At 42.9% G+C, this 12703-nt stretch overlaps 1 protein-coding gene across 1 annotated transcript; it reads left to right on the top strand.

Annotated features, from left to right (window-relative positions):
• The first annotated feature begins 213 nt into the window (after nucleotides 1–213).
• LOC145407422 (zinc finger BED domain-containing protein 5-like) lies at nucleotides 214–8764 on the top strand. The gene is made up of 2 exons (XM_080278351.1): nucleotides 214–298; nucleotides 6993–8764. The coding sequence occupies exons 1-2, from the start codon at nucleotides 214–216 to the stop codon at nucleotides 8762–8764; spliced, it is 1857 nt and encodes a 618-aa protein (XP_080134477.1).
• Nucleotides 8765–12703: the final 3939 nt, after the last annotated feature.

The following is a 12703-nucleotide window of genomic DNA, read 5'->3' as shown; positions in this document are numbered from 1 at the left end:
TCTTAGTGTCCAAGTATTAATGGACCAGTTCTGTTAGGTGAAAGCAAACCAACATTAGTATTAATGGACCAGTTCTGTTAGGTGAAAGCAAACCAACATTAGTATTAATGGACCAGTTCTGATAGGTGAAAGCAAACCAACTTAATTTTTTCATAACTATTTATCATCTTCTAAAAACTATCGACACTGATTTTGCAGAAGCGTGAAGCAAGAATGGATTTAATTGCCCTTCCATGCAACAAGCCATCAGAAGCAACCAAGAATAAGGAAGACGGGAGTAGAGGTCAGATTGCTGACGGTGAGAACAGACGAAGTTACGGTAAGGATAAAAACATTTCCTTATCCATAACGTGATGCTTAGTGATATTAATGAGTGGTGTGGTTGTGTAGATTTTCAGTGTGTATTTGGATCATGGCGAGGTAAATGGGAAATGTAGAGTGCTGGTAGATGATCCATTGCCACAAGTAGAAATACTGGATTGGAGACACAAGGCAGAATTTGAGTGCTTTATTTCCTCTAACGTTTCGAGATGAAGATGGGTTCTGTATAGCCCGAAACTTTAAAGAAAATAAAGTATTCAAGTTTTAACCAGTATCTCTCTCCCTACCCCCCTGGGGGGGGGAGGGTTTTTCAAGAATACTCCCCCAGTATCCCTGCTTGTCGTAAAAGGCGACTAAAAGGGTTGGCGGAGGGTTAGTGCCCCTCCCCGGAAAACAACTAACTAAAAACACAAACAAGAAGCCTCGGACAAGGACTGACCAAACAATGACGACCCAGGACCGGACAAAGGACTTGATAATGGCTACGTGGAATGTAAGAGGAGCGAATGATGAGGTGAAAGAGAAAGAGATTCTCCAGGTGCTTGAGGGTGCAAAAGTGGATGTATGTGGAATGACTGAAACAAAATCGAGAGGAGAAAGTGTGAGAAAATGGGAGTACGGATGGGGTATATGTGCAGGAGTAGGTGAGAATGAGAGGGCAAAGGAGGGAGTATGTATAGTTGTGAGTAAAAGATGGAAGAAGAGCATAAGACAGTATGGATCAGTTGGGTCAAGGATTGTGTGGGTAAAGTTGAAAGTTGGAATACAAATGTGGGCGATTGTGTGTGTGTATGCGCCAATGCAAGATCATCCTAGCAGACTGAGAGAAGAGTTCTGGACAAATGTGGAAATGTGAATGGAAAAGTTTGGAAGGAATGAAAGAGTGTTTTTGATCGGTGACATGAATGGTAAAGTAGGGAATGTGAAAGTGGATGGAATAGTTGGTGAGTGGGGTGTGCATGCTGCGATAGATGAGAATGGGAGTGCGTTAGTGGACATTAGTGCTGGGAGGGGGTTGGTGATAGCCAGTACCCCCTTCAGGCATAAAATGATCCACAGGTATACATGGCGAGTGATGAGAAGGGTGGGTGGTGAACTGAATGAAAGGAAGGCAATGATTGATTGTGTGTGTGTGAATGAAAGGATGTGAAGATGTGTAATGGATGCAAGAGCTTATAGAGGTTGGGGGAGTGGACTTTCTGACCACTACTTGGTGGTGGCCAGAATTAGGATACAAGTAAGATGAAGGAATAGAAGAAGGGAAAGACAAGAGGAAGGAGTAGTTGCAAGGAGAGTGGAAAGGTTACAAGAGAATGAGAAAAAGGCAGATTATAAGAGAGAAGTGGAGGAACGATTGGGCCAATATGAATTGGAGCAGATGGGGGACGTGGAAGGTGTGTGCAGGATGTTTACAGAAGAAATATGTGCAGCATGTGATGTGGTGTGTGGAAGGAAGAGAAGACGGAGGGGGGTGCAAGGAACAGCGTGGTGGACTGAAGAGGTGAGACAGGCTGTGGCACAAAAGAAGAAAGCATACAATGAATGGATGAGAAATAGGGGCGTGGAAGAAGTTGAGAGGCGGAAGAGAGAGTTATATGTAGAAAGAAAGAGAAAGGTGAAAAGATTAGTAAGAAAGAGTAAGAAGAGAGTGGATGAGGAATTTGGAAGGAATTTGAGTGTAAAGTGGAGGGACTGTAAGATGTTCTGGAAGGTGAGGAGAGTAAGACAGGGTGGAAGTGAGGTTAGTAGGGGAGTGAAAGATAAAAATGGTAGATTACTAGTGGAGAAGGGAGAAAAAGTGAGCAGATGGAGAGAATACTTTAAGGAATTGCTGAACGTAGAGGATGGAAGTAATGGGAGTATAAGTGGCTGGGGAATGGCTGGGAGAAGGAGGGAGGTGAGAAGACAGGAAGAAATCAGTAGGATAGATGTTGTGGAAGCAATGAAGAAAGTCAAAATGGGGAAAGCCCCAGGAATTGATGGAGTGTGTTGTGAAATGCTGAAGCATGGGGGAGAGATAGTAGTAGAATGGATGTGGAAGATGTGCAGAGTGGCCTGGGAGGAAGGTAGAGTCCCGGAGGATTGGAAGTCAGGTATAATTATTTCCTTGTACAAAGGAAAACGAGAAAAAGAAGTGTGTGGTAATCATAGAGGCATTTGTCTTCTTAGTATAATAGGAAAAGTGTATGGTAGGATACTTATTGACAGAGTTATAGAAAGAACAGAGGAATTAGTTGGAGAAGAACAGGGAGGCTTTAGGAAGGGAAGAGGTTGTGTAGATATAATATTCATTCTTAGATCTTTAGTGGAAAAGTTTCTAGACAAGGGAAAGAAGTTGCATGCGGCTTTCATGGATTTGGAGAAAGCATATGACAGGGTGGATAGACAAGGATTGTGGAAAGTATTAAGAATATATGGAGTAGATGGAAAGTTGTTGAATGCTGTGAAGAATATGTATGATGGTGCGAAGGCTGCAGTGCGTGTGGATGGTGAACTAAGTGATTTTTTCTCTTTGGAGGTTGGTTTGAAACAGGGATGTGTCATGTCTCCATGGTTGTTCAATCTGTTCATGGATGGGGTAATAAAAGAGGTACAAGGTAGGGTAGTGGATGTTGGAGTGGCCCTGGTGAGAGAGGATAGTTGTTTGGAAATTCCTTGTTCTGTTGTTTACAGATGATACTGTGTTGTTGAGTGAAGACGAAGGGGAGCTGCAAGGCTTGGTGGATGAGTTTGGGAGAGTGTGCAAGAAACGGAATGTAAAGGTGAATGTAGGGAAGAGTAAAGTGATGGTCTGTGAGAGAGGTGAAGTCAGTGAATGTACAGTGAGGTTGGATGGTGAGGAATTGGAAAATGTGAGTACGGTTAAGTACTTGGGTAGTGTGATGGGTAAGGATGGAGGTTTGGAGGGTGAAGTGCTTGAAAGGGTACAGCAGGGAAGAAAGGCTGCTGGTTCTTTGCAAGCAGTGATAAGAAACAGGGAAGTGAGCATGGAAGTGAAAAAGTTACTACATGACAGTATTGTGATACCAACTCTAACGTACGGAAGTGAAGCTTGGACGTTGTTGGAAGGATACAAGTCAAGAGTGAGAGCAGTGGAAATGAGTTATTTAAGAGGAGCCTGTGGAGACACATGGAGATTGAGGCTGACGAATGAGGATATAAAGGAGCGTTGTGGTGTTGATGTGGATGTGATAGGAAGTGTTATGAGGAACACACTGAGGTGGTTTGGCCATGTGGAGAGGATGGAGGGTGAAATACTGACGAAGAGAGTTTATGTGAGTGAGGTGGAGTGGGGAAGAGGGAGGGGGAGGCCGAGAATGAGATGGAGGGATGGGGTGGAGAGATATATGAGTGAGGGGGGTATGAGTTGGGAGCAGGGCAGTGAAATGGCGGGGGACAGGACGACTTGAAGGCGATTTGTTTGTGGCCACCCCAAACGGGATTGAGGCATCTTGCAATAGATAGATAGATAGATAGGAAGATCCATTGTGAGAAGTGGAAATGTTGGGTGAGAGAGAGTTACAGGTTAGAGTTTGAAGTCATTATTTCCTTTAACGTTTCGGGCTACACAGAATCCATCTTCAGAGAGTCAGAGCAAATAAACAACTCAAGCTCTAACCTGTGTCTCTCTCCGACACCTAACATTTTGGTAGAGTGGTTGTAATGTACTGCAATGAACAGGTAAAGGAGGATATCATTACGAGCCTTGCAAGCACCTTACTGCACAACAGCTAAACTTTACAACCTGACTGCACAACCACAACACTTTAAAAGCACATGACAACACAACCGCTAAACCTTACCGGCACATGACCACACAACTGATAACTTTACAGGCACCTGACCACACAACTGCTAAACCTTACAGGCACCTGACCACACAACTGCTAAACCTTACAGGCACCTGACCACACAACTGCTAAACCTTACAGGCACCTGACCACACAACTGCTGCACCTCAATGGCACCTGACTTCACGACTGCTAATTTTACAGGCACCTGACCACACATCTGCTAACTGTATAGGTGCCTGACCATACAACCGCCAAACCTTACAGGCACCTGACCACACAACTGCTAAACCTTACTGGCAACTGACTGCACAATGGCTAACTTTACAGGTACAAAATCGTACAACAGCTAAAAATTCCAAGCACCTGACTCTGAAAACACTAAACTCCGGATTCACATTAATTTTTACAACAACTAGGCCTCGCAACTCGTAGGCCTGCATTTTCATCATTAACTTGCCGCGTGCCAGCAGACTGTGGACCCTCGTGGAGCTGTGGTGCCGGCCAATTTCCGACCTTTTTTTTTTTTTTTGGCTGGATAGGTTAGAAATGATGAGAAAACATGGAGAACAACCATAAAAATACTCACAGAAGCCATTTAGGTCGATTTTGAGGTCGATTCTTCCTGAGCAGACGGCTGAAAACTTTGGAGTAACGCCCATAGACTTCGCCGCCAAAGAGCGCGAGGAGGCAGAAGCTCTGCATGTTCTTCATCAGTGACTATGCTATTTGAGCCAAGGACACTCTTGTTGGGTATATAGATGATATAGGAAGTATCCCCAAGCCACTTATGTACGTTGGCGCATTACTATATGACAAGCGAGTGAGTGAGTTGGATTGCCCATATAATGTTCGTAATGGTTCTTTTTCTAAGTTTCTGCGGTAGAAAGTCTGTGCCCACATGTATTATACTATACATTATATTTGTTTTCCACATGACTTATAATTCTTTTCACAGTCTATTCACTCTTTGTGTGTTTTCTTTCACACTCAACACACTATCATTCTCTTTTCTCGCACGGCAATGTATTCATGCCATGTCCTTTCATTTAGTATATTCTCTCCCACACACACACATACATGTATAACTTATTTTACTTCACTTACTAGTATAAAAATCACTAACACTAGTTTCTTATACTACATTTACTTAGGAAACTCCCTGTACTGTTGTTTGTAGATGATACTGTGTTAATTGAAGACAAAGGGGAATTGCAAGGCTTGGTGGATGAGTTTGGGAGAGTGTGTAAGAAACGGAAATTAAAGATGAAAGTAGGGAAGAGTTAGACTTTGAGAGACGTGAAGTCAGTGAACGTACAGTAGGGTGGGTCGAAAATTGATGAAAAACAACTTTTTTTCAAAATTTCACTTGGCTTGTGTTTCAGAAACTTGTAGAATGCCATAATGAGCCTACTGTTCAAATTTCATTGCAATAGACCAATATATAGAGGTGCCGCAATTCCTCTAATTGTTTGCACCTCTTCGCTGACCTATCTTGATACGTGAGATAAGTCACCAACAACTCACCACGAGGAGGTGGCTGCATTTCGAGTTCCACACCACGCCCATCCCATCCTCCCTCCATTAAATCAATTACTTAACTGCATTTGTAGTCTGATTTAGTGTCAAATTTGGGCATTATTTGTCTTGCTTCAATTCGTGTATGGATAAATCCGTCACGTTCCCTCTCTCCACATACCGAGGCCGAAGCTTCTGTAACTAATTTAACATGTCTTTCTACTGCCCGAGCATGGCAAGGATATCTCTTGGAGATAGCACACACATCTCCTTGCACTATGGCTTTCATCTCAGGGACTGTTAATTCCATGATCATAGGTGGTTCATGTCTTGGATAATTGTTTAAAAAAATCATGTCTGTGTAATCATTTGCATTGAAATTTAGCTTAGGTATCTCAAACTTCCGTGGAAGTGCACTAGTCTCCTTTTGGTTTCTAGCTACCATGATTCTTCTAAAAGCCAGCTCCTGGATCTCTCTCCTGCTATCTGAAAGCACAGCAACTAGAATATTTTCCTGGTGAGCAAAGTAAGCATTTCTTTGAAGAACAGGATCTATCACTGACTTAAGATCATCTGCCAAGTATCTTGAGTTGGAGATCATAAGCCACAGATTTCTTGGTCCATGACTGTAGGAGGAGTTGTGCTTAATTTCAAACCATGCTGGGACACACTCGCATGATGAATGTGGTTAGTGTAATCAGTTGTTCTGATGTTTTACTACTAGCAACATATAGTCACAAGATTCTGTTGGCAGTAGTTAGCCACCTTGCATGGTTAATAGGCCCTGAGTTACGATGCTTGAGATCTGGTGGACAAATGCCATCGGAAACAGCATTACATATTTCCAAAACGTAACTTTGATCTTTGCTTAGTTCAAGTCCATCAGAGTATTTTGGAATGTTGTTGCCTTTGATAGCCATACAGTATATTTAACAATTGGCATAGTCTCACAATTTATCAAGTTTTTGCCAATTGGTCCAGTGAGATGGTTAGGTCCTTTTGTTCCTCCATCTAGATCAGTGGTTCCCAACCTGTGGTACGCGTACCACTAGTGGTACTCAAGGGCCTTCCAGGTGGTACGCGAGCACTTTCGGGGTCATGTGCGATTTTTAGTTGTCGGCACTTGACAACTATTATAACGTCACGTAATGGTCCACTGGCGTCTGGCGCTGGCAGTTATCCCACTGCCTCCATACTGTGGACGTGTATGTGTCTTATCACTTAGTAAAGTAAGTAACCAAGATGCCCTCGTCTATATTTCCCTTCATTTGTTGTTATATTGTATCTTTATTTATTTTTTCTATTTCTATATTTATTTATTTCTTGATTAATTATTTTTCATATTTTTTTTCTTTTCCACAGGATTTGGTAACATACCGAAGCGAAAGTATGACCCGACATACATAAAGTATGGTTTCATAGCAATCGAACGTGGAGGAGAATCTCTTCCGCAGTGTGTGGTCTACATGAAGACTCTTTCCAATGAGTCCATGAAACCTAGCCTACTCAAACGTCATCTTGAGACGAACCACGCAGACAAGAAGGACCGAGATCAGACCTACTTCCAGCGACTTGGCGAGAACGTGAAGCGGCAGCGCCTGGACAAGACTGGCCAGATGTACCAGAAAGGGGCAGGGATTGTCAAAGCATCCTATGAAGTTGCTCTTCTGGTGGCCAAAAACATGAAGGCGCATACCATTGCAGAGTCTCTCGTCATGCCAGCGGCAAAGATCTTGGTCAAACACGTGATTGGAGAGGAGGCGGTGGCGAAGTTGGATAGTGTTTCCCTCTCAAACAACACTGTACAGCGCCGTATCGAGGAAATGTCAAGCGACATTGCTGACCAAGTGATGGCAGGAGTGAGAGCCTCAAAGTTTGGGTTTGCCATTCAACTCGATGAATCGACAGACGTTGCCAACTGCTGTCAACTACTTGTCTACGTCTGCTTCACACAGAATAATACTGTGAAGACTGAGCTACTGCTGAGTCAAGAACTGTCCATTACAACAAAAGGAAAGGATATTTTCAACGTTTTGGACAATTTCTTCAAGCAGAATGAACTGGATTGGAGAAAGTTAGTCGGATGCACGACAGATGGGGCTCCGTCTATTCTCGGTCGAAAGTCAGAGTTTCAGGCCCATGTGAAAGCTGTGTCACCAAACGCCACCACTGTCCATTGTTTCATACACAGATTCGCCCTTTGCGCTAAGGTGCTCCCTCCGAAGTTGTTATCATGCTTGAACCGAGTTATCAAAATCGTGAATTTCGTCATAACATCCGCCCTGAATACTCGGCTGTTCAAACTGCTCTGTGAAGATTTCGGCTCCGACCACATCTGTCTCCTCTACCACATTGAGGTTCGCTGGCTCTCCCGGGGGAATACAATGAGACGTCTCTTTGAACTGAGGGATGAACTCCTCGTATTCTTCATGGAGAAAAAACACGATTTTCAAAAAGATCTGGAGGACGAGGAGTTTATCTCAAGGTTGGCCTACCTTTCAGACATTTTGGGGGCCCTCAACCACTTAAACCTGTCATTCCAAGGGCCCAACTGCTCTGTCTCAGATTTCATCTTGAAGCTAGGAGCATTTGTCCGGAAGTTGGACCTCTGGATCAAGAACGTGGAAAGGAAACACTACGGAATGTTCAAACTCCTGACTACCCTTGAGAGCGAGCCCAATGATCAATTTTCCCAAGAAATCGTCCATCACCTCTCACTGCTCAAGACTGAGTTGATGTATTACTTCCCGGACGTGACATGTTGTGCCTACATCACCCATCCGTTCTCCGTTGATCCAGCCGATCTGCCTGTCTGGACCGGGGAACAAGAGGAGCTCATAGATATCCAGGCTGATGAGACAGCAAAGATGAAGCACAAGGAATGCTCTCCTATGAACTTCTGGGTAAGCATGGCCTCCTCGTACCCCACACTAGCTCGTCACGCTGTTCCCCAGCTACTGATTTTTCCCTCTACGTGGGAGTGCGAGCAGGGGTTCTCAGCCATGATGACCATTAAATCAAAGAGCCAGAACCGTCTTGCTGCGCCCGGGCATGATTTCCGATGTGCTGTGAGCAAAGTTATGCCCCGCATCGACCAGCTGGTGGAGAAGAAACAGATGCAGCCCTCGCATTAAATTGTGTACTTTGTTTTTAGTTTATTTGTGTGTTCTACTTGTGAATAAACTGATATCTTATCAATTTGAGTTTTTCTGGAACCAGGTGGTACGAGGCGACTGTATGGGACCTCCAGGTGGTACTCAATCAGAAAAAGGTTGGGAACCACTGATCTAGGTGGTGTAGTATATGTCGTAAAGGCAATTCATTGGTATGAAGTAGGCAGACAAACCAGTGAAATGGTTTCTTGAAATAAGACTCAAGTAGTCTAATTACACCATTTTTCCTGCCAACATTAGTGTTTGTTCCATCACAGCCAATTACTTTCAAATCATCTGTATTCACTTCTTCTTTCTTTAGATATTCAATAATCGCTATATTTGTTGCATTTCCAGTTTGGGGAGTAAAGTGTCCAATATGTTTTGAATCAGGCTCAGCAGTCAGAGTAATATGTTCCTCCTTTATAGTTTTAGAGTAATATCCACCAGTTTTCTTCATATTTACTTTTGTGTTATCCTTCCTCCCATCAAAATATAAGGCCTCTATTATATTTTGTTTCCTTGCTTCATTTAAGTCTCTCCTTACTTTCTTCATTTGTCTTCTCAGTTTACTTTTGTCTACTACATTTGATTTTTCCTGAGTACTAATTAGACCAAAATTCTCTAATGCAGCTGATGCTATTGCTGCCCCTGCTCGATCAGAAACTCTATATCTGTCACATGACCTTGCTAAAGATGGTAGCTTTATTCTCAGTTGGCTTGATTTTGGTGATTGTTTCTCAATATCATCTCCACCTCTATTACTTGTCTCACCGTCTTTCTCAATATCATCTCCACCTCTATTACTTGTCTCACCGTCTTTCTCAATATCATCTCCACCTCTATTACTTGTCTCACCGTCTTTCTCAATATCATCTCCACCTCTATTACTTGTCTCACCGTCTTTCTCAATATCATCTCCACCTCTATTACCTGTCTCACCGTCTTTCTCAATATCATCTCCACCTCTATTACCTGTCTCACCGTCTTTCTCAATATCATCTCCACCTCTATTACTTGCCTCACCGTCTTTCTCAATATCATCTCCACCTCTATTACTTGTCTCACCGTCTTTCTCAATATCATATCCACCTTTATTACTTGTCTCACCGTCTTTCTCAATATCATCTCCACCTCTATTACTTGTCTCACCGTCTTTCTCAATATCATCTCCACATCTATTACTTGTCTCACCGTCTTTCTCAATATCATCTCCACCTCTATTACTTGTCTCATCGTCTTTCTCAATATCATCTCCACCTCTATTACCTGTCTCACCGTCTTTCTCAATATCATCTCCACCTCTATTGTCTGTCTCACCGTCATCTGAACTATCAGAATAACTCATATCGCAAGTATCCGCTGCAGATGTTGATGGCATGTCATCAGTCACATACCTCTCAAGTCGATGTCTTTCTTTTTCTTTCCGTTCTGAGCGTTTCTGAAGCTTCCTACCAGTCATATGATCAATACCTTGGATAAACATTTTCCTGGAACTCCGTTGATCAATCAAAAAGGAACGTTCTTCTATTGGAACTTTACGATTTTTCTCACAAGAACACAATGAGAAGTTCACACACACGCTGCAATATAAAAAATCTGTTAGTTTATTCTCTTAAAATCCTACAAATTAGTTTCAAAGTCTTTACGTATCCGGTCAGTCTTCATAATTTGTCTGTACTTATTATGACACATCTTCACTTTAGCTAGTACTTGTTGCAGAGAAACTGTGGGAATTGAAGCTTTTTCCAAATTTCAGTCACTACGGCTGCCACTTGTTTTCCTACTTCATTGGCAGCTGGCTCTTTTTTTCCTTCATTCTCATCAAGAAGGACTACTTTTACATGGAGATAATGTTGAATAACTTCATCACATGTAGAAAGTTGTTTTTCAGGAAACTCTGCCTCTCCAAAAAGGAAGACAGCTGGGAGAAGTTTTCGCTTGACCGCTTTTTTAATTTTCACTGCACTACCCATGTGTTTAAATTGTCAATAATGATCCATTATATTTAATATCAGTGAGCTCTCAAAACTGTCAAATTTCACATGCAAGTGAATAAATAGTCTATCTATCTATCAATCTATTGTCAGACGCCTCAATCCCGTTTGGGGTGGCCACAAACAAATCGCCTCCAAGTCGCCCTGTCCCCCGCCATTTCACTGTCCTGCTCCCAACTCACACCCCCTCTCTCATATATCTCTCCACTCCATCCCTCCATCTCATCCTCGGCCTCCCCCTCCCTCTTCCCCTCTCCACCTCACTCACATACACTCTCTTCGTCAGTCTTTCACCCTCCATCCTCTCCACATGGCCAAACCACCTCAGTGTGTTTCTCATAACGCTTCCTATCACATCCACATCAACACCACAACGCTCCTTTATATCCTCATTCGTCAGCCTGTCTCTCCATGTGACTCCACAGGCTCCTCTTAAGTAACTTATTTCCACTGCTCTCACTCTTGACTTGTGTCCTTCCAACAACGTTCAAGCTTCACTTCCGTACGTTAGAGTTGGTATCACATTACTGTCATGTAGTAACTTTTTCACTTCCATGCTCACTTCCTTGTTTCTTATCACTGCTTGCAAAGAACCAGCAACGTTTCTTCCCTGCTGTACCCTTTCAAGCACTTCACCCTCCAAACCTCCATCCTTACTCATCACACTACCCAAGTACTTAAACGTACCCACATTTTCCAATTCCTCACCATCCAACCTCACTGTACATTCACTGACTTCACCTCTCTCAAAGACCATCACTTTACTCTTCCCTACATTCACCTTTACATTCCGTTTCTTACACACTCTCCCAAACTCATCAACCAAGCCTTGCAGCTCCCCTTCATCTTCACTCAACAACACAGTATCATCTGCAAACAACAGTACAGGGAGTTTCCAAACACTATCCCCTCCCACCAGGACCACTCCAACATCCACTACCCTACCTTGTATCTCTTTTATTGCCTCATCCATGAACAGATTTAACAACCATGGAGACATGACACATCCCTGTTTCAAACCAACTTTCAAAGAGAAAAATTCACTTAGTTCACCATCCACACGCACTGCAGCCTTCGCACCATCGTACATACTCTTCACAACATTCAACAACTTCCCATCTACTCCATATACTCTTAACACTTTCCACAATCCTTGTCTATCCACCCTGTCATATGCTTTCTCCAAATCCATGAAAGCCGCATACAACTTCTTTCCCTTCTCTAGAAACTTTTCCACTAAAGATCTAAGAATGAATATCTGATTTACAAAACCTCTTCCCTTCCTAAAGCCTCCCTGTTCTTCTCCAACTAATTTCTCTGTTCTTTCTCTAACTCTGTCAATAAGTATTCTACCATACACTTTTCCTATTATACTAAGAAGACAAATGCCGCTATGATTACCACACACTTCTTTTTCCCCTTTTCCTTTGTACAAGGGAATAATTATACCTGACTTCCAATCCTCCGGGACTCTACCTTCCTCCCAGGCCAATCTGCACATCTTCCACATCCATTCTACTACTATCTCTCCCCCATGCTTCAGCATTTCACAACACACTCCATCAATTCCTGTGGCTTTCCCCGATTTAACTTTCTTCATTGCTCCCACAACTTCTATCCTACTGATTTCTTCCTGTCTTCTCACCTCCCTCCTTCTCCCAGCCATTCCCCAGCCACTTATACTCTCATTACTTCCATCCTCTATGTTCAAGAATTCCTTAAGTGTTCTCTCCATCTGCTCACTTTTTTCCCTTCTCCACTAGTAATCTACCATTTTTATCTTTCACTCCCCTGCTCACTTCACTTCCACCCTGTCTTACTCTTTTCACCTTTTTCCAGAACATTTTCTTACAGTCCCTCCACTTTACACTCAAATTCCTTCCAAATTCCTCATCCACTCTTTTCTTACTCTCTCTTACTAATC

Source organism: Coenobita brevimanus, chromosome 73 (assembly GCF_032717465.1).
Source record: "Coenobita brevimanus isolate Jiangsu-jjx chromosome 73, ASM3271746v2, whole genome shotgun sequence".
NCBI lineage: Eukaryota > Metazoa > Arthropoda > Malacostraca > Decapoda > Coenobitidae > Coenobita > Coenobita brevimanus.
Note: the sequence above shows the minus strand (reverse complement) of the source record. Positions and strands in the feature narration are given on the sequence as shown.

What these genes read in the sequence shown, in the direction of transcription:
- LOC145407422 (XM_080278351.1), top strand. Translation starts at nt 214, where the DNA reads ATGGATTTAATTGCCCTTCCATGCAACAAGCCATCAGAAGCAACCAAG. An exon ending in TAGAGGTCAGATTGCTGACG is followed by an intron (nt 299 to 6,992) that starts GTGAGAACAGAC and finishes TCTTTTCCACAG; the next exon opens with GATTTGGTAACATACCGAAG.